The sequence below is a fragment of the Mandrillus leucophaeus genome, unplaced genomic scaffold (genome assembly GCF_000951045.1).
Source record: "Mandrillus leucophaeus isolate KB7577 unplaced genomic scaffold, Mleu.le_1.0 Scaffold143, whole genome shotgun sequence".
In the NCBI taxonomy this organism is placed as follows: Eukaryota; Metazoa; Chordata; class Mammalia; order Primates; family Cercopithecidae; genus Mandrillus; species Mandrillus leucophaeus.
In genome coordinates this window covers 3,419,341-3,441,296 of record NW_012101399.1, presented here as the reverse complement: position 1 = coordinate 3,441,296, position 21,956 = coordinate 3,419,341, and the positions used below count along the sequence as shown (strand labels likewise).

Sequence of the window (21,956 nt, the reverse complement as noted above, 5' to 3'; positions counted from 1 at the left end):
GCCTGACCTAGCCACTAAGTTTTAAGAGTGGTTTGTTAGGGAGCAAAAGCTAACTGATATACCAAAGATGATGGCATGAAGACAAGGCACAGACCATGCTACAAGGAAGAATATTCTTATAGGAATGGTAAGAAGCAAAAAGCCAGAGGAAAATGATTTGAATGATCATAAATCACTTTTGAAACTTGCCACACCAGTATGTGACACAAGCTAACAAAAACATTAAATATGGGAGGGGTGGGAGGAGCCATCTTGTTCCTTAATGAGAGTGCCCAAGTCAGTGCCAGTCCAGGTCTAGAGTCTCAGGGCAAAATAGAATGGGGCTGCTCCACTTAGACTCCCATGAGATGCCCATTCCTGGGTTCCCACTGCCCAGAAGAGACAAGGGTGAATCCCACAGGCTCCACACAGTCTCCCCAAGATGCTGCTGATCTCACTCCAGAAAAACCCTCCAAATGACCACAGAGTCAGGGCAGCCTGGATATTCGGCCTCAGGTTGGATCAGGGGCCTCTCCTCTGGGGCTGAGCTAGAAGGAAGGGGTGGCATGCCAAGTCCAGCCACTTTGAAACTTGCTGATTACAATCTGATATGCATAAAGAGACACTCACTCTCTTGTTCAGTTATAGTCTAAAAAGGCTCAGGAATGTTGATAACAGCTCCAGGGGAAGCTCCCAACATCCACCAAGGGAGCTGCTGACTTAAATCTGCTGGGATCATTTGTGACGGCCCTGGTGGATCTGACTAGGAGTCTCTGCTCATATGCAGCATTGGCAGGACTCTGGGTTCAGCCCTGGGGCCCTAGGGAGGCAAACTTCCACCCAGTGTAGACCCTTCTACAGCTAGTGAATCTGCTTATCTAGTGCAGGAGTCTGTGCTTGAGTAACAAAATCAACATTTCAGTAGTACACGTATTTTACATAATATTAAAGATATCTTACTTATCAAATAAGACTTTGACTTTCAAATTATAATTCAGCTCTTGCAATTTCACCAACAGTCTGGAAAGAAAAATAAAAGCCATTACTAAAAAAAAAATTATCTGTTACAATTTATTTATTATGCCAATTCCCTATTAACGTTTAGATAAACCACTCCCCCCGCAGTTTTAGGGCATTACCAACAAGAAAACTAACAGTTTTGTAGATCTACTTAAATTTTTGTAAGAATAAATTCCTAGCTGTGGAATTGCTTAGGAAAAATTGTCACACTAATACTGACAGGATGCAGCCCTGAGTTTACATTCCCACCAAAAGTTAATGAGGGTAGCTGTTTCCCTCTATAACCTTGCCAATATTGGGATTCATCACAATTTCGACCTTTGGCCAATTTATATGGGTAAAAAATAGCAAACGTTACTTTCTACTGAAACTTGTATCTAATCTTTGTCCTGTTGGGAGACAATAAAAACCATTGCCTATCATCAGAAAAAATAATGTCCCATCTATAGTCACCCCTGGGTAGTGTGGAAAGATGGAGGGCAGGTGAGGGTGTGTGCCTGTGCCCCACTGAGTTGGAGACCTTGGGAAGGAGACCCCAGGGCTCTGCCTGCTCCATTCAGTGGAGCAGGTGGATGGGATCAGATTTCTACTGTCCCTTCCAGCTGCGAGTTCTAGAATTCCACAAGGGCTTGAGTGTGGCATTGTACACTACCAGCCAGGGAGGGTTAACCACAGACTTAAATCAGTAACACCCCAGAAAAAGGACCCGGTCCAACTCTGAAGGTCAGTCCAGTTCTTCATCATAAGAAGAATGCTTAAAGCAATGGCGGCCATTCAACAGATGAAAGTAAGGCCACATGTTCCTGGAAACACTTCTACAATTATTATTGAGGAGAAAGGCTACAAAACAATGTATATAGCCTACTCTGAGTTTTTTTAAAAAGAAATATGTCATATTTGTGTGTGTGTGTGTCTATATGAAATATTTGTGTAGACATGGAATCCTAATTTTTTAAAAAGGAAACATTATGTCATATTTGTGCGTGTGTGTTTCTGTATGAAATATGTCCTTGTGTAGACAAGGATAAAATCCTGGGAGGACAGACACTAGGTCATTTACTGTGGTGGTCCACAGATATTTATATCGCGGACTGCTCTGAGAATCTGATGAAAGCTATAAATCCATTCATCAGAAAAAATGTACATATTATAAATCCACATTCATACAGTTTCTGGGGTTCATAAGGCTCAGGTTATAAGCCTATGCCCAAGAGGGGTGAGGCAGCCGGGAACTTTCACTCTCTATTACACACATTTCTGCAATTTGGAATTCTGTTTTCCTGTGAACAGGCATTACATTTATGATTGGAAAAAAATCAGGAGTGTGTACATATATGTATATTGGTTACATTCTACTATGAGTATATTAATAAAAAACTCTCAGATATTCTCAGTAAGCGTTCATATTAAAATGCCCCCTGAAAAATTATTTCCTCAAAAGTACCCTCAATAACAGTTTTTATAAAAGGAAACTAGGGGTACAAACTACTTGACAGGCGACGTATGGGATGCCATCTTTCCCTTGTTACCTCAACTTCACAGTGAACTGGACCCCTGTCTTCAAGACCAGCGGCCTCTGAGGGTGCGTTGGCATGCAGGGCTGTCTTTCCACCACAAACGAGCTGCAAATACCCAGCAAAGGATAGATAAGTTAGCATTTCCATTAAGGTCGAGGCAGTCACAATGATTTTCCCAAAAGAAAAAAGGGGGTTAGAGAGTACAACCTAAAAAATAGTTTGAAAGATTCTGACAAGTTGGATGAACAAACTGATATTTTCTAATTAGTAAAGAAATCCCAAAACCTAACAAGGACTTAACAGAAACAGAATAATCGTAATGATCTATGAAACTATTACATTGAAACGAACTTACACAATGAAGGCTAGGCACAGTGGCTCATATCTGTAATCCCAGCACTTTAAGAGGCTGAGACGGTAGGATTGCTTGATCCCAGGAGTTCAAGACCAGCCTAGGCAACATAGTGAGACCCTATCTTTACGAATTTTTTTTTTTTTAATTAGCCAGGCATGGCTAATTAGCCCCAACTACTAGAGGGCTGAAGTGGGAAGGTCACTTGAATCCAGGAGGTGGAGGCTGAAGTGAGCCATGATCACACCACTGCACTCCAGCCTGGATGACAGAGTGAGGCTCTGCCTCAAAAAATAAAAATAAAAAAATAAAAAACCCATATTTAATTATGTTCATTTACATGTCAGAATTAAGAATAAAATGTGCACTTAAAGTACAAGTAGTGTTTTTAAATTGAAAAAAAACTCAACACACAGGACTTCTTGTTTGAACATTAGCCATAGGGAACCAAGCAAATTTTTTTTTTTTTAGACAGAGTCTCACTCTGTTGCCCAGGGTGGAGCTCACTGGTGTGATCACTGCAAGCTCTGCCTCCCTGGTTCACACCATTCTCCTGCCTCAGCCTCCGGAGTAACTGGGGCTACAGGTGCCTGCCACCATGCCTAGCTAATTTTTTTTTTTGTATTTTTAGTAGAAATGGTGTTTCACCATGTTAGTCAGAAGTACATTTTTTAAAAATATTACTTCCAATAACTACGATATTTATTAAACATATCTTCAGTTGTTTTGTTACATAGTATGCAACAAATTACAATATTCTGCAGCCACAAATTATATGCAGAGTATGAAGAAGCTATTAATCAGATAGTGTAATCTTTCCATTTATAACTCTACAAGGAAGAACCAGCAAATCAGATCTTACATACAACATCTCACTAAACTTTACGCATGGAAAGTGACAGACACTGCTTGTGCTATTTGATACAAAACAGCTGAACTTCGTCTTCAGAAGACTAGACCTGACATCTAAACACGCCAATATAAACATCAAAACAAAATATAGTCTAATCAACCATGAGAAAACAGTCTGATATCAGGAAAATACATTATTTTATAAACCAGCGCACAAAGGTTTAAGAACAGTTCTGAAAATGAAGTTCGCTGTTTTGAGTAAAGAGAATAAAAAGAAAGTCAGTATTGACCATTTACAATCTCTGACCTCTGTGGAGATGGTAAGAACCTGTTGTAGTGCAGCTACATACAGGATAATTCAGGCAATTCTGTTTTTTCACTTGGGTTCAGATTGCAAATTCATTACTGTGAGAAAAGGACGGAGGCAAATTTTAGCAGGAACCTCCACCTGATGCTGGACCAGAGTGCTCTGAATTTTAACACTGGACTTCTCAGCACCACTAGCTGTTGCTCCAGGACCCATTAGCTTTTTAATCTCAGCTGCCATCATCATGGAAGATTGTTCTACATTCATTGCATTTTCTTTTTTTTCTTTTTTTGAGACAGATTCTTGCTCTGTCTCCTAGGTTGGAGTACAATGGCGCAATCTCGACTCACAGCAACCTCCACCACCTAGGTTCAAGCAATTCTCCTGCCTCAGCCTCCTGAGTAGCTGGGATTACAGGTGTCTGCCAGCATGCTCAGCTAATTTTTGTATTTTTAGAAGAGACGGGGTTTCATCATGTTGGTCAGGCTGCTCTCGAACTCCTGACTTCAGGTGATCCACCCACCTCAGCCTCCCAAAGTGCTGGGATTACAGACATGAGCCACCACGCCCGGCCTTGTTGCATTCTTAGCACTGGTTTCCAAAAACAGAATTCCAAGGAAATCAGCAAATTCCTTTGCTGTTGTGTAGTCTACTACTTTCTTTGTGGTCAGATCACACTTGTTCCCTACCAACAATCTGTTGATGTTTTCACTGGGATAATGATCTATTTTCTGCAGTCACTGTTTAATATTATTCAAGGACTCCTGATCTGTCACATCATACACAACCAGGATGCCCCTGGCTCCTCTGTAACAACTGGAGATGACTGTTCGAAATCTTTCCTGTTCTGTTGTGTTCCATATTTGAAGCTTGATTGTTTTCCCATCTAACTCTATAGTTCTTATTTTGAAATCCCCACCAACTGTGCTGATGTAGCTTTCTGTATATGTATCATCTGCAAACCTAAGAAGGAGGCAAGACCTTCCACCCCAGAGTCGCCAATCAGAAGTAATTTGAATAAATAATCATATTTGGGATTCGAGCTAGACATGTCACTGTAGCTGCCACCTTGCTGCTACAACTGCCGCCCTGACTCTTCGCGCCATGGGTAACTGAAGGAAAGGAATGAGATAGGCTGTTTTGGGAAAGCAGACGTCTTCCCCTACTCTCTCCCCTAGAACACAATCAGCAGCCGCTGCCACTCAGCTATTGCTTCCACCCAAAATCAAGCACATTTTTATCATGTCAAGTTTGCATTAAAGAAAAAAAAACTTGCAATATGAACCCTTTTTTTCCACTCAGTGACATTTATCTATCTACTAAGTGTGTCTAGAGCACTTACTGTTCATAAGGCACTGTGCTGGGTCCTGCTGGGGGAAAAGGGAAACAAAGGCACGTCTCTGCCTTCCAGAACCTCATGATATTCAACAAATATAAAGAAATGCATAACAACTATATAACAAAAGGCAGAGTAGGAGAGGAACAAAGGGTGACTGGAGGCCAGGAAGGGAGACAACACGTGTTTGGGAAATCTGGGAAGATTAAATGATGAGATACAAGGCGAAGCTTTCGGGATGATACAATTTTGAAAGCAGGTACAAGAAAAGAAGGCTCTGAGGAAGAGGAAGTATCCTCAGGAGAGCCACAGAGAAGCAAGCATGCGGCATGGCCCCTATAGGAATCAGCAAGAGGTCAAGTTTGCCTAGAAAGGGGTGTGTGTGGACGTGAAGCGTGGAGTGGTCAGCTAGGTCCACGCTGCAGAAGGGGGGCCGTGAATGCCCAGTTGAGGGGCTTCACTTGGATCAGCTGGTGATGAGGAACCAGAATGGAACTCTGCTCTGGGACAGCATTGGTCACAGGGAGGGAGGAAGGACTGGGAAGGAGGACTGGTGGGGAGGCTGAGGAAGAGTCCAGAAAGGAGGATTTGAGAGCCTGAGACATGAGGAGGGGAGGGGAGGAGGTGAGGCACGCTAGGGTCATGGCGGAGACTCGGCCAAAGGGGAAGGAGGAGTGGAAGGTTACTACAGCTTCCAGCCTAGGTGGTCACAAGAGTGAAGAACCATTGGCATAACCAGATAATTCAGGAAGAGTCATTGTCATTAAAAAATTTTAGGCCAGGCACAGTGGCTCACGCCTGTAATCCCAGCACTTTGGGAGGCCGAGGTGGGCGGATCACCTGAGGTCAGGAGTTGGAGACCAGCCTGGCCAACATGGCAAAACCCAGTCTCTACTAAAAAAATTAGCCAGGTGGGGTAGCATGTGCCTGTAGTCCCAGCCACTTGGGAAGTTGAGGCAGGAGGATTGCTTGAACCCAGGAGGTGGAGGTTGCAGTGAGCTGAGATCATGCCACTGCACTCCAGCCTGGGTGACAGAGCGAGACTCCATCTCAAAATATGTGTGTGTATATATACACATACACACACATATATACACACACACATACACACACACATATACACACATATACATATATGTATATTATATATACATATACACACACATACATATATACATATACGTATACATATGTTACACACATATACATATATATGATATATATATGTGTGTATATATCCTATTAAACCCTTGTAAATCATCTGAATTACGGTCAAATGTTCCTCTGTATAGACTGATTACAGAAGGTACAAATAAATGTTCCTTGAGTTACCTCTGAATGAGCTGCTGGAAAAGACTGAAGGTACGGTCCCATAACACTTGTTTGTTTTTTGTGATAGGGTCATGTTCGTAGGTGTATTTCTGTTCCAATTCCTCCAGCTTTTTAAGCTGCTGCCGAACTTGCTGCAGACTCTCTGCAACTATGGTGAACCTGGGAAGACACAAGACACAGATGTCTCTATGAGAAACGGTCCAGAAGCAGCCTGAATTAAAGGGAATCATGGTATATTAGTCCACTCTCATGCTGCTAATAAAGACATACCCGAGACTGGGGAATTTGTAAAGGAAAGAGGTTCAAGTGACACGTAGTTCCACATGGCTGGGAAGGCTCCACAATCATGGCAGAAGGCAAATGAGGAGCAAAGTCACATCTTACATGGTGGCAGGCAACAGAGCTTGTGGAGGGAAACTCCCACTTACAAAACCATCAGATCTTATGAGACTTACTCACTACCATGAGAACAGTATTGGGGGAACCACCCCCATGATTCCATTATCTCCACCTGGTCCTGCCCTTGACACATGGGGATTACTACAATTCAAGGTGAGATTTGGGTGGAGACACAGCCAAACCATATCACATGGAAATCAACAAGTGGTTATATGCAACACAAAATGCCACCTAGGATACTACGCTCTGCGCTCTAGGGAAAAACAAAGGGAACAAGGCTTGTGCCAGCAGTAGAAGCTTTGTTATTTGAGGAGTAAAACTAACATGCACTGAGTACAGCCTAGATCAAAAACTTCTTCACACCACTGAAGCTTATGTAAGGAGAGATGGGTGGGGGCAGGGCTTCTAGGTGATCTGTGACTGGCGCAGGGCGAAGAGGAGGCCAGAGGCAGGGAAAACAGCAAAGCAGATGCTTCCAGGTGATGCAAGAGGCAGCGAGGAGCCACTGCAGGTTCTGTGAAGAGAGTGGCATCAGCAAGCAGTGTCTCGGCAGGACCAGTCAGAGATGTGGAGCAGAGGGGCAGGAGGAGACACAGAGAGGGGAGGCAAGGCCGGGGACAGGAAGAGAGGAAGGAACGATGATTCTGGCTTTACTCAACTGAAAGGAGAAGGCAATATGCTCAGTCTAGACCCTAAAAATAGAAAGCTAGTGAGTAAACCTAGTGATTGCTCTTCGTCTTCCTTCCTTACAGTCAACTGCTAACAGTAACACAGGCTGGGGAAACGCAATTTTATTCGCTTGCAGTAATGACAGAAGAAAACCTTTTAAAAGTGTCTTCTTCCCTGGGAAAAGTATCTACTTCACTTTATGATTTTACTCGATTCCAGTTCAAAGCCCTGGCAGCCCTTCATCAGGAAAGGAGCAGGCAGGGTAATGGCTGGCTGAGTTCCAGAGGAGATGCTAAACCAGTGTCCCCAACTCTGCTTGCACACTGAGAAAATGACAATCCTTAGACAGCACAGTGGGAAAACTAGAGGGCATGTGTGTCCCTACAAGAGGCGCCTGTGGTCTAAGAGGACCACTAGGGGGCTCTAGACACCCCAAGGCCTCCCTGACCACCTGAAGGGCTTAGGGGTGTCAGTATCCCTCAAGGCACATGGGGCGCACTGGGCTCAGAAGCTCTGCTCTAACCCACAAGAAACCTGGGGTACCTACAGGCAATTCACATGATAAAAATAAATGGCTGAATATTAATTGTGATTTTTTAAAAATTGGCAATATAGAAAATAACCTCATGAGATCTCTGGTCCTTGGACCCTTAGCAATTGTCCCAGGCCACCTTCCCTCATGTTCACTCTGTGATCCTAAGTTCAGCTCCTGTTGCCCCTCACCTGGACCACATTAATATGCTAACAGTATTCTGTCTCTATCCTATCCTCCAGGATGTGGCCAGAGCACCCTTTCTAAATCAAAGATCAGAGAAATACATCTCCTGCTTAAGAAAAAAGCCTGCCTTGGCTCAGCAGGACAGCTGCATATGGCCCGCACTCCTAGCATGGTGCTGAGAACCTGCACCATCAGGCTCCAGCATCTCCCACCGGGTCCACTTTCCTTCCTGTCTCCCCTGACACCTCACTCTCCCGCCACCCAATACAGTCCCTTCAGGCTCCCACGTGTGTGCCTTTGCACATCCTGTGCTCTGTGCTGGAAAGCACTTCCCCTTGATCTACATGGAGTAACCCTAGTCACTTTTGAGTCAGCACAAGGCCACTACCTCTATGAAACCTTCCCTGGAGATGCTTTCCTTTGTCCTCCACAGAACTCTGATGGCCTTTTGCTAGAGCACCTGGAAACTTTTACTGTACGGAATTATTACCATGTCTACATCCCCCTTCCACACTGAGAACTCCTTGTTGGCAAGGGCCAAGAATCATTCATCCTTGTGTGCCCAGATCCTACAGTGCCTGGCACACAGTAGGCATTTAATAAGTATTACTGGATGGATGACTGAATGAATGGTTCCTAACAAACTATTCTGTAAGCCTAGAAAAATGCCTCAAGCTATCTTGTTTTAAATGAAACATTAGGAGTCAAGTTGTTAAATGTGTTCTATAATGACCATGTCACTGATGTTCTGTACAGTCAAACGACACATCCCATGGTACAGGAGTGATCCAAACCAAGTAGATGTGGCCGAACGTGGCAAGAGTCATGAATAACACTGTGCTTTCCAAGGGAGTGTTTCCAGGGTAAGCAGAAGCTGGATTACGTCACTCTATACCAACGTTTTAACAGGGTCCATTCAACTAACACAGCTCAAAGGTGCATTTATGAGTTTATGTGGTTAGCCAGTCAGCTGCCAGTTTTCCGCTCTGGAGAATCTTACCAGTTCTGCAGCTGATCCAGGCAAGCATTGGGCGGCCCCCCAATACAGGCGCTCTGCTGTCTCCGCTTCCACTCCACTAGTTCATCATTAATCAGGGCATTCTGGGTAAGTTCAGTGACATTCAACAACTCGATTATTTTGTGAACTACTTCCTAAAGGCAGTGGAAGAAACAAAGTGAAATAAACTCATTTTTAATCACTGAATTTTAAAATATTTTTTAAAAGAAAAGCAAATATCATTTCATTCTCAACTGGGGCTCTAAGCCAGGAGGTTATAAAAATAATTTTTCTTCTCTTCTAAATTTTGATTCCATTATTTACAGTCTATAACAAAAGCGGCATGCTGTTCTGGAAAGTAAATAACTACCTTTCTTTTATTGTCAAGCATTAAATACATCTTCTTGAGTAACAGCTGTTCTTGTTTCTGATCACTCTTTGCCACACCATTGGTCTCGTGTTCTATAAATTGAGAGACAGCCAGTAAATATATTTATATAAAGAAGACAAAACCAACAAAAGCCAAGATTCATATAAATATAGGATAAAGATGACACAAATGCTGCCCAGTGACAGGTCAAAGTTTGGCTTTCTTCAATCTTTATTAAACATGAAAAAAATCCTAAGTATAACAACTAGGCAAACTGAAACAAAATACTTGTTTTCAGTGGCCCATGTAAATCAGACATAGTAGTATCTGCCACTGAAGACACTGTCAGGTAATTACCTAAATAAATGTAAATAACAGAATTCCAAACTTCAGGTAAAAAATGTATACAAAGCGTATCTGTAGCTTTCAAAGAGAAGCAGATGATTAGGAAGCGGTAGCTGAAGTTGCTGTCTCTCATACTTTTTACCTAAATCATACTGATAATCTCTGCCTATGAACCATGCTATACCCCAGATGATGAATACAGCAACAGCAGTGCCTTACATGTTCCACACAATACACATTCTTGAGTTCTTTTCTGTTGCTACTCTCATTAAAAACATCAACAGTAACAAAATAGGCTAAAACTGCTTTAATTCATGAGAAAAATGATGAGCTCATCTGCAGTGTACACATGTGGACACGCCATGTTTGAAGAAACTTGAGATATCAGGGCAGGGGAACTCCACATATCTATCACTCTGTGTCAGTCTGTGTCAGTGGGCTAGGTGCAATAAATAAGCTGAGTAACACATAACCAGTGGTTATCAAGTAGGGGTCACTGACCCCTAGGGGACTTTTGGTAATCTCTGGAGACAGTTTTGATTGTCACTAGTGAGGGCTCCTGGGTAGTGCTACTGGCACCTGGTGGGTATAAGTCAGGGATGTTGCTAAACATTCTACAATGCCAGGACAGCCCCCACAACAAATTAGCTACCCCAAAATGTCAACAGTATTGGATGTTAAGAAACCCTGGCCTGGGTTATCAAGGAAGAATTCAGAGTCATAAAATACTCGGCAAATAGAAAGGAGTAATCATCTTCGTTATCTAGTGTAAACAGAAAAAATCACAGCCAATGGGCACCACTTCAGTTGTGAACCCTTACCTCTGTTCTGCAAGGTTTTGCATTTGAAGTCATATTCATCTTGTAAATCTTCCAGGCTCTTGATTTCATGCTCTATACACTACAAATAAAGATGTAAACATGTTTTCTACTGATCAGCAACTTCCACATACTTTAGGCAACAGAGTATTGCTTCTATGACACCCCGAGAAACGCGAAAACAGTTCCAGCTCCCTCGAAAAGAGATCTGATTTGGAGAGTTCTAATCGTACACATGAAATAATTTCTATTTCATTAGTAAGTATGTAATAACACTTTTAAAAAAGCCAACATACAATAATTCTCAAACTGATATTATGTCCTTAACCTGGTTCCAGCACCTAAATTTTGATTCTTCCTCATCATTTTGAGACTACCTCTGAGATTATTTAAAAACTCCATTGTGAAGCCCACAGCAGTGGGGGGGAAAAGCTCATAGAAAATGTCCTCATTCCTTCCAAATAAGTAAAGTGACCATACATCTCTGCTTTACTGGGACAGACCTGGTTTCATACTTGCTATAATTATAAACAGTGCCCTCTTGGCAGCTCAAATGCATCTCCACCTGGACGATAAATTGTATGTGCATTCTACAAATAAGCCTCATTTGTTTGCGATTTGGTCACATTTCCACATATTCTTCTCTGGATTTCCATGGCTATTTCTGGACTGGGCTCACTCGGTTTCTACTTTAATGAAATGCTTCCCTAGGAGACCGCAGGATAAAGTTGCTCCAAAGAATGTGGAGTTTCGAAAGATGCTGTCTGAGGCATACAGTCAAGGCCATACTGGTGTTACCCAGAGATCCACAGAGGACCAAACTCCTAAGCTGGAAGGCCTTTTCCACAAACACAGGCTTGTGTGAAAAAGAACTCCTCAACCTCTCCCCACACCAGCCCTAACAGCGGAGAGGAGTAAATGCGGGCCATTGAGGGCCCAGAGCAGCCCTCTTCTGCCATAAATTGACTTGGAAGTTTTATCCTAAAATCACTGTGGATGTCTTAATCAGAAATGTATCCAAATTTCGTTCAATAAAATGATTTTTGTTCCTCTTCCAAGTCTTAGGATAGAACAGATGACTGGGAAAGATGGGCCATGTTTATCCTGGGGCACTGTGATTTGAGAGATGTGAACATAAAGGCCCATTTAGAGCAGCAACATCTCATTTACTGGGTACTGGGAAAAGTAACATTTACTGCATGATCTTTCAGGGAAGAAAAAGATAAACTCAATGTCTGGCAGTTTTAAGAGGCCATTCAAAAAGTCTACTTACAGCTTGAGACTTCTGCAAAATTTTTCTTCCTAACTACTTAAAAGACTGAACTCAGTTACTAGGTTTACACCCCAAGCAATTGAAACCTTTTTTCCCCACAGAAAGTTTCAGAATAAATGCATGTGTTTACTCAATACTCACCATAACCTTGTCCTTCACATTTCTGACTTTACTGTCAAGCTCTTTCTGTTTGTCTAACATCACCGTGCTCTGAATATTCCCCGACTGGGCCTGTAATGGAAAGGGCGTGATTACAGCCATCGTTTTCTCCAGGGTGTGTACTTGCTGGTTACACTCCAAAGTCAAGTCCCCACCTGCCTTCCAGACCTTCTGACATATACTACAGGCTTCCCGCTTATGTGTCAGTAAGAAATTTTTCCCAAGGCCCTGGAAAATGCTGGCAAACTGTTAACAAGGCTACAAAAAAACTAGGCTCAATTCATGTCTAAAATAAACAGTATTTCTGGGAGTTTCCATTAATTCATACAGTTACATGGTACCACACTAGAATTTAGTTCAGGGTTTCTCAAATACTGTACACAAGATTATTCTTATTAACCCTGTCCTTATTTATCGTAAAGTTTTCTGATTCGAAGTGTGGTCCTCAGACCTGCAGCATCTCACCACCTAGGATGGAAAATCTAGGTGTTGGAAAATCTCAAGGGCTAGTATGATTATGGAATCAGAAAAGCCTATTTTAAGACAATCCTGGGTGATCCAGAGGTATACTGAAATATGAAAGCATTCCATTAAGGCCATCAATGAAAATCTGCTACTATAAAGTCAATAATGAATATAAACCCAGACTTGCCCAGGAGAATTTAGTCCTACTTTTGATAATCAGAACACTCAGAAGCGACAGGGTCTACTTGCTTCATACACCAGATGTACCTTGCACATACTTACTAGGTACTAAGTAAATGTCAGGCAATGTTCTAGGCTCAGGTGTTAGAGTGGTAACCAGTGGTCCCTGTTCTCCTAGAGATTAAATTCTAGAAAGATGTTATTTTTTTTAGAGTTAAATTCCCCACACAGCAGAAACTGCGTTTGTCAGCCTTTCTTACACAGTGCCCTATACAGCACAGATTCTACGGGGGTGTTTTTACATATTCGATTGTATCAATCTTTTCTTCTTTATGCCTGGAATTTTCCTTATACCAGAAAGCCTTTCCCTATTGACATTATGGCATTCATTCATTTTTTTTTCCCTAGCACTTGCAAGGTTTCCTTCTTTTTCTTTTTAACTTTTGGATCGCTGATATATTTGTCTGTTCTCATGATCAGTGTGAAGTATGGGCCCATTTTTTGCTTTCACTTTTTTTCCAATTAGCTTTCCATTTGTCTTAACAACATTGACTGAAAAGTCCATTATTTTCCCCAGTGCTCTGAGCTGCCAGCTGTATCACATAAATTTCCATATGCACATGGGTTTCCTTCTAGATTTTTCTCTTCTCTTCCATTGGCCTGTTTATTCATAAGCCTGAACCCTTGAAACATATTGGACTATAGAGGATTTATAGTCTATCTAGTAGGGCCAGTCTCATTTCATTGCTCTACTTGTTCAGAAGTTGCCTTGCTATTCTTGCATGTTTATTTTTTATAAATTTCAGAACCAATTTGTATAGCTCCAGAAAACAACTTGTTGGTATTTTCATTGGAATCACATTAAAATTACAAGTAAACTCAGGGAGAGCTAATATCTTTATGATGCTATTTTTAATTCTTATGCTTCTAATGGTTTTCTCTTGTCTAATTGCATTCGCCAATACCACCAATACGATGCTAAACAGCAGTGGAAACACAGCACCCTTGCTGTGTTTCTGACTTACTGGAGTTTTCCCAGTTAAATAAGTTACTGTCTCTAGAATGGAGACATACATATTTTTGTATGTTAAAGAGGTATCCATTAATTCCTATCTTATTCAATGTTTTTATCAGAAATGAGCATTGAATTCTGTCAGGTCTTCTCAGCTTCTGTGGAAGGAAGTAAATGCTTTTTTCTCCTTGTAGCTATTAATTTAGTGAATTGCATTAACAGGTTGCCCAGTCATGGTCTACCCTTGTGACCTATAATAAATCATATTTGGTCATGTCTTTTCTTAATGTAGTATTTAATTCTGATCCCTAATATCTTATTGGGGACTTTTATATTGATACTCATAAGTAAAATTGGTCCACAATTTTTGTTTTATCTTTATCAGGCATACATCATCAAAGTTATTCTCTCTTCAGAGGAAGTTTTCCTTCATGTTATATATTCTCCAATAGTAGAAGTTCAAAGCATGTGAAATGTATCAGCTGTAAAGTGCGCAATAGAAATACATGAACGTTATTGGTATCCTCTGTAAGTCCAAGGTGCCACATATCACTAAGTGACAAAAGGAGTTTCTCTGGGTGGTTGGGATGAGTTGTCACTTTAAGAAGTTCCATACAGCTTTCTGCCTATGCAGGGAAATCTCTGCTGTTGTCTAATTCTGATATGGTTTGGATCTGTGTCCCCGCCCAAATCTCATGAATTGTAATCCCCAGTGTTGGAGGTGGGGCCTGGTGGAAGGTGACTGGATCATGGGGATGATTTCTCATGAATAGTTTAGCACCATCCTCTTGATACTATCCTCGTGATCATGAGTTTTCAAGAGATCTGGTTAAGTGTAGAGCATCTCTCCCCGGCTTCCTCCTGCTCTGGCCATGTGATGTGTGTGCTTCCCCTTCACCTTCTGCTATGACTGTAAGTTTCCTGAGGCCTCCCCAGAAACTGAGCAGATGCCAGCACCATGCTTCCTGTACAGCCTGCAGAACCGTAAGTCAATGAAATCTCTTCTCTTATAAATTACCCAGTCTCAGGTATTTCTTTATAGCCATGCAAAAACAGACTAATACAACTTCTAAGCCAACAGGACGTGGGCACTGTATCCTGTGGGCTTTGTAACAGCTGGGATACTATACCTAGGGAGAGGGACTAGGCCACTAGAGAATTCTGACTTCCCAGGCCTCCTCCCAAATGACCAAGGCTCGGTTTAGAGAACAGGGATATAAACAATGACTGTAAGAGAGCCGCTATCCCCAGCTTCTACATCCCCTTTCTACTGACTTGCTAGGAGATGCTTGGTGGAAAAACCTGGTGACTGTGGCAGGGCCTAAGAAACCTCCTGCTTCCAACTTGGGCAGTAGTCCCTCCAAGTCACTCAAACCCTTGGTATTCTCTTACTCCTTCCTCTCATCCCTCCTTGCTTCCCTCCACCCTGCTCCCATCTCCTGCTAAGCAGATGATTGGCTGCTCCTGTACACTTTAGTACTGAAACCACTTTCATAGTGAGTCCTTAACTTTTTAACTTTCTAAGAAACCAGGAGTACTGAAACCACAGGAATGTCAAACATTGAAGTTGGAAGGGACTTCAGCTGTCATTGACTCTTACTTTCTCATTTCACTACTGTACCTCTAGAGACCTTGTCTGGATGGGAACTTGGTTACTCACAGGCCCCAGATCAAACAAAGTCTTCTGCTTAGGAAGGGGGTCCTTTTCAATGGCATGAGCAGTAGTCCAAGTAAGGGAATAGGCACTTCATGGGTGTGAGAAGTTCCAGCCAGAAAGCCCTCACATCCCATCCCACAGATTAGAAAACTGAAGAGCGACTTCTCCAGTGAACTAGTTTCAGAGTTGGACAATACTGGGTTTAAATTCCAAACCTACTTCTCATTAGCTCTGTGGCCCTGAGCAAAGTACCTGACCTCTAAACCGTAGTTTTCTCATCTTTAAAATGGGGATAAGAATACCTACCTTCAATGACAGTTTTGAAAGTATTTACTCAAACGAAATAATGTTTATAAAGTGCACAGCACAGGGCCTGCAACATGATATGCACTCAGCATTTTAGTCCTTAAGAACACAAAGACGGAACAGCAAAGGGAAGCTTAGAATCGACCTCATGTCTTTCCCTCCCACCTGAAAGAAAATCTCCCTATCCCTTCAAACCCTATGGACCTAAATTTTTGTCCAGACACGGCAATTAGTTTATTCACCACAAATAAAAAAAGAAAGAAAAAAACTGAGTGTGCTGTCTTACAGCACACGAAACATTTATAGTCTACTAGAGTGTGGATAGCACAATATTCTCTTAAATCGATTTTCTAAAAGCTCTTACATTAAAACAAAAAATAATGGGAACAATAATTTCCCATCTCAGCATGTCTACAGACTGGGACAAATGCTCAGGCAGTGCGTGGAGACTTGCACCTTCCACCACACTTAAACTGTCTCCCTCTCCACTGTCGCACAGTTCACTTTGGTAGTTATTTGTTGGTGAAATGCACACGGGACGCATACTGTGTCCTCTGGCATCCGTATAGGAATGGGCTCCTCTAGAACAATCCATAACATTGGATTGTTGGCTTGTTGTCACCACCCCACTGCTCAAGAAAGGAATACTAAATGCCATAGCAACTTCAAAACTCTGCTGAACCCTGACAGCTAGGAAGGTTTGTATTAGGATTAATAAAACAATGATCAAAAATCTTGATACTAGTACAACTCTGACTCATTGACTGTTTGATGTCTTGAATATTTAATAGGTATCTTGATCTCGCTCAAAACAAAGCCCTTGATTTTCCCATCAGCCTCTTCTCTCCACAAACCTACTGTGTCCTACAAAACTCCTGCCCCTGCCTGCTCCTTGCCTTCCCAGCTCTGTGAACAGCATCATCAGTTTTCAAGGGGTTCTAGTAGCTGCTGTAGAGCCATCCTTGACTTTCTGCTCACTCCTGCATCTAATCCTTCAATATAAGGATCCTTCTATATTGGCACCACATCCAAAGCATAACCTGAATCTGTCCACCTCTTCCTACCTCCACTGATTCTACTGAGCGCAAGCTTCCACTGCCTCTCCCTTGGACAGCTGCAAGAACTCTCTATTTGCCTGCTTCCATTCCTGTGCCAGCAACTCAGAGGCCTTTCCTGATTCTGGTCTAAAGGAAAAACCCTACTCCCAGGAACTCCATGAACTCAGCATGTTATCTTCTCAGCACTTTATGCTACCCGGAAGTATCTTGTTTATATGTTGTCTCTCTCCTCGTTAGAACTTAATTCCATTAGATTAGGATCTTTCTTAAAGCCTGGTTCTATAAAATCTCTAAATCTGATTCTCCCACTTCTTGGGGCTATAAAATTAGAGACATTCACCATTGCTTTGATGTGGGCCCCAATAGTATTTGATGAATGAATACATTTTGAATTTATTACAATTTTTGTGTTCAGTGAGAAAAAAGTACCTGATTAAATCTCTGGGCGTTTTCCAGAATTTTCCTTTCTTCCTTCAGACAGTTGTAAATGATCATAGACATCTGGATTGGGTCTTCCTGAAAATTATCCTAGATTTGAGGGGTTAGAACAAAAATAAATTAAAATGCAGAATGTTTACATTATTGTGTATTATAAGTTGATATGAATTTGTTTATATTCTCTGAGAAACCTCATCTCTCATCTATTAAATTCTATATAAGCTATGTTTGTTAAAATCAAAATATTTCTTTCACAAATTATGACAAAAATTGCTTTAACTTTCTAAGTGCAGGTACCTAAAGTACTTTTGGAGTAAACAAGTATTTTCACATATGGTTCATATAATATTTTTACTTTAATATCTTTCCATATTTCTTGAGGCCAATTATCTTCTGTTAGGATCCTAAGACAATGCAAATGATATGAAAACTATACATGGCATCCCTCAATGAATGCATCTGTTGGTCTAAGCTTTGAACCAGACCAAAGATATTAGTTTAGGTTTTTCTGTTGCCATTGTCAAAGCTAGTTTGCAAAACACTGGCAATAATGGCTCTTTATACAGGTGCATTCATGCAAGGTCTGTATGAGAGCAAATTTCTGTAAAGTTAATTTGATTTCCCTACTCACTGGTATATAAAATTGTAAATATATTCACAAAGGGAAAAAAAAAATAACTTCCAATTACCTAAGCTGAAAAGTTCAGTTGTATTGTATGAAAGAAGAAAATGATAGCTTTCACCTCCATTAAAACAGAAAAGTTCTGTTATTACAGGACATAAATATGATAGCCAGGCCAAGGGCATGCTGGGAGTACATTTGAAGAACTCCTAAAACTCTGTAGCATGTTCTCTCATGTCTGGATCTTTCTTTGACCTTTTCTTCCAGGAGAGGCTAACTCCACCAGAAGCAAGGCAAGGTGGAGTTTAGTTCCTGAAGTCACCCCTTCCTCAGGTGAAAGTCAAACCTTTCCGGACTTATTCCTCATTTGCATAGCAAGGACCTGAACCTAACCACTAACGTTCCCTGGAGCTTTAATATACTACTATAGATCACTGCTCTTAAAATGCAGCCCCTTTTCTTTGGTTTAAATATTGACTGTTTTTAGTAAAACAAGATTATAGCATCACATTTTTCTCAGAATTACTGACACCTAAGAGGTGATACATTTAACCCTGAAAATTCCTTCTGTGTTTATAAAATGAATTGGTATCTTATTTTACTTATGCTATATTTACTGATGCTATAAATAATATAAATGGAGTTGTGTAGTCTCTGTTACTTCTCTAAATACCACGAAGTGTATGCTCAATTGTATTTGCTGAATGAAGAAAACTGCCTTCCATCAACATGAGAACATTTCAACTAAAACACAAAAACCAGGTCATACCTGAAGATTACGCTTGCTTTTCCTTATGTTATGCTGTAGCAAGAAGTTATTCTCCAAAGAAAAGCGACTATATTGATCATCCAGCTGTGATAGGAGGTCATGAAAACGGATGGTGGCAAATGAAACATCATTGGCAGCGTGCTCCCTAGGAGATTTAACATTTACACATTTCATTCTAGAACTAAATGTCTACGTAAAACAGACAAAACAAATGTTGGTTTCCTTATTGAAATTATTAAAAACAATTTAAGTATTTTCTTAGGTTTATTTTCTTCTTCTGAAACTGATACTGCTTTTAGCAGTAGTTTATGTGGTATTTCTCTTATGTGCAATTAGCATGAAAAATTCTAGAGCTCTAAGAGATTGTGCATGACACTATTCATGGTGACTATCTCTGGAGGGGGAAAAGTCAACAGGGGACCCCTCACTTTCTATGTCAAATACTTTCAGGACGTTTAAAATATATGCAACTAGCAAATAATACATTTTAAAGTAGAACACCTATCAGTTAAAAAAAAAATCCCCTTAATTTTACTACCTTCTTCATATTTCTAATCAATGTTTAACCATTAATTTGGCTTTATTTCTTTTAAGTTTCTTCTTTCTATAGTCTGGATCCTAAGTTGGAAACTAATTGGTGTCAGCATTATCTAACTTGTCCAAAGCATTTAGGAGTATCTATCATAAATTAAATTTGACAAAACTACATAAAAGTGCTTAATGACTAATATACTTAAGTCTCAACTTTGTTGAGACACATGTCATTTTTTAAATCAATAAACTTATCTACAACAAATAATCCCAGTGGCCATTGATGGAATTCATCTTCCAGTAAACATGGCCCCACGTCATTTCATCAACAAGTATTTTTAAGGTGTAAACTTCTTCTTCTATCTAGTGAATTTTCCTTACCAGTCTTGCTTTTCTAACCACTGTGCCAGGTATTGTCTGATTTCCATGGGAAAACTGTCATCATAAAGCTGGTGAACCTGCTCCAGAAATTTTGAGTCAAGCTGCTGAAGTTCATACCACTGAGACATCCTATAAAGAAAAAGAACATACATTCTTTCCACGTATATGGAAACCACAGCTTCAAAGAAAGCCTTCTTGGCATCAGGTTGTACTCTTAAATATCTTGCTTAATCCAAAACATAGTTTGTCCCAGAAATATTTTATTTAAATGGCATTTATAGTCTAAAGCCTCTTTTTAATTGACTTTGGGGATCAACTTTTTTTCTCCTCCACAAAACACATCTTCAGGTCTTTGCTTGTTGTCCACATATCAGGGCAGCCTTCTCTGGCCTCCTTATTTAAACTGCAACCACCTCCCGCCCTGGAAACTTGCTCTTTCTCTTCCCTGGTTTATTTTTCTTCATAGTACTTATACGACCATCTGACCTACCACATTTTTAATTTTGACTATTGTCTGGTTTCCCCACCTGAAGGGATGGATGTTGGTGGAGGATTTTGTGCACTGGTGTATCCCCAGAACAATGTCAACCACATAGTAGGTATTCAATAAACACGCCTTTAAAATGAATTTGTGATTTTATCAAATAAACACATGAAAAACATTATTTTAATTAGACTTGCTTTAAGACAAATCACATGACTCTCCCAAAATGCTCTCCTACAAATCACAGTACATTTGTAATTTAACTCAAATATTTTTAAACTGCTATATTTATGATTCATATGGTAAAATTCATTATTTTTGTTATACACATTTAGAAAGATATATTTTCCTCTTTGCCTACTACAAACAATAAATCTGGCATAAAGAAGTAATGATTTTTAAATATTAAAACAACATCATTAAATGTCATTTAAAAGGATAAAGTAACACTTATCTCTTGGGAAAACTGTTAAGTCCATTTTTATACAGTTTTCCTAAAGATTAAAAATCACAACAAAAACTTGATATAAGGAAGTCCTAAAATCCATTAGGAAAACGGAAAGTTTTCCATGACCATCAAGTAACTTAGGATTTATATCAGCACACAGCTGGCGATAGGCAGAGTGGACACAAGTGAATCTTGCCCTGCCAGACCTCTGGGGAAGGGGTCTGGATTTTCAAGTAGGGCATGGAAGAGTATCTATGCATTCTTGTAGCCAAGTACACGTATGAAGGCATGAAGTCACGCCTAGTCCAAAAATGTCCTTCCAAAGGAGCATGAGGAAATGTCTGGACTATAAAGCTAGTTATCATCATATATACCAGTAGAAATGGACCCAAGCCCAGCCCCTTGACACTCCTGCTGTAGCAATTTGATTTTTTTCAGTTCAATTTTATTTTACCTGAGTGGAAAAATCTGTGGCTCTCTCCCTTCCTGCTTGGTAACTAATAAGGATGTGCCTAAAGCAGATATGCTGGACTGTCAGCCAATGGGAGCTGCAACGTCTCTTATTAGCCAAGTGAACCCAGGTAACTTACTCCCCTATCAACAAGGTGGTTGTGTGTGTGTGTGTGTGTGTGTGTGTGTGTGTATAGTAGATAGGAACTTGCTCTGTCATCCAGGCTGGAGCGCAGTGGCACGATTATAGTTCAGTGCAGCCTCCAACCCCTGGACTAGAGCAATCCTCCCACCTCAGCCTCCCAGTGAGATCAGACTGCAAGTGATATGGTTTGGTTCTACATCCCCACCCAAATCTCACCTCGAATTGTAATATAATTCCCACGTGTTAAGGGCGGGACCAGTGGAGGTAACTGAATCATGGGGGCAGTTTCCCCAATGCTCTTCTCGTGATAATGAGTGAGCCTCATGATATCTGATGGTTTTACAAGCATCTGGCATTTCCCCTGCTTGCATCCACTCTCTCCTGCTGCCCTGTGAAGAGATGCCTTCTGCCATGCAGAACTGTGAGTCAATTAAACCTCTTTTCTTTACAAATTACCTAGTCTCAGGCAGTTCTTTATAGCAGCATGAGAACAGACTAATACAATAAACATGAGCCAAGATGCCTGGCTAATTTTTAAATTTTCTGCAGACAGCCTCTTGTTATGTT

At 40.9% G+C, this 21,956-nt stretch overlaps 1 protein-coding gene and 1 pseudogene across 2 annotated transcripts in view; both read right to left on the bottom strand.

The window, feature by feature from the left end:
- The window catches only part of STAT1 (signal transducer and activator of transcription 1, 91kDa), a 43,958-nt gene that overhangs the window by 19,959 nt on the left and 2,043 nt on the right, over window positions 1–21,956 (bottom strand). Inside the window, exons 1-11 of one of the 2 annotated variants that reach the window (XM_011974222.1) lie at window positions 20,353–20,435; window positions 19,863–19,991; window positions 18,951–19,095; window positions 17,551–17,649; window positions 12,426–12,515; window positions 11,015–11,093; window positions 9,849–9,940; window positions 9,482–9,633; window positions 6,696–6,854; window positions 2,529–2,621; window positions 940–999 (exon numbers count right to left, since the gene is read on the bottom strand). In XM_011974222.1, the coding sequence (XP_011829612.1) occupies window positions 940–999; window positions 2,529–2,621; window positions 6,696–6,854; window positions 9,482–9,633; window positions 9,849–9,940; window positions 11,015–11,093; window positions 12,426–12,515; window positions 17,551–17,649; window positions 18,951–19,095; window positions 19,863–19,991; window positions 20,353–20,357 (1,103 nt within the window). In that variant the 5' untranslated portion in view covers window positions 20,358–20,435. Of the gene's footprint in view, window positions 1–939; window positions 1,000–2,528; window positions 2,622–6,695; window positions 6,855–9,481; window positions 9,634–9,848; window positions 9,941–11,014; window positions 11,094–12,425; window positions 12,516–17,550; window positions 17,650–18,950; window positions 19,096–19,862; window positions 19,992–20,352; window positions 20,436–21,956 lie in introns of those variants that run through there. The other variant, XM_011974223.1, reaches the window with a different exon arrangement.
- Window positions 4,097–5,078, bottom strand: LOC105535240 (annotated as a pseudogene).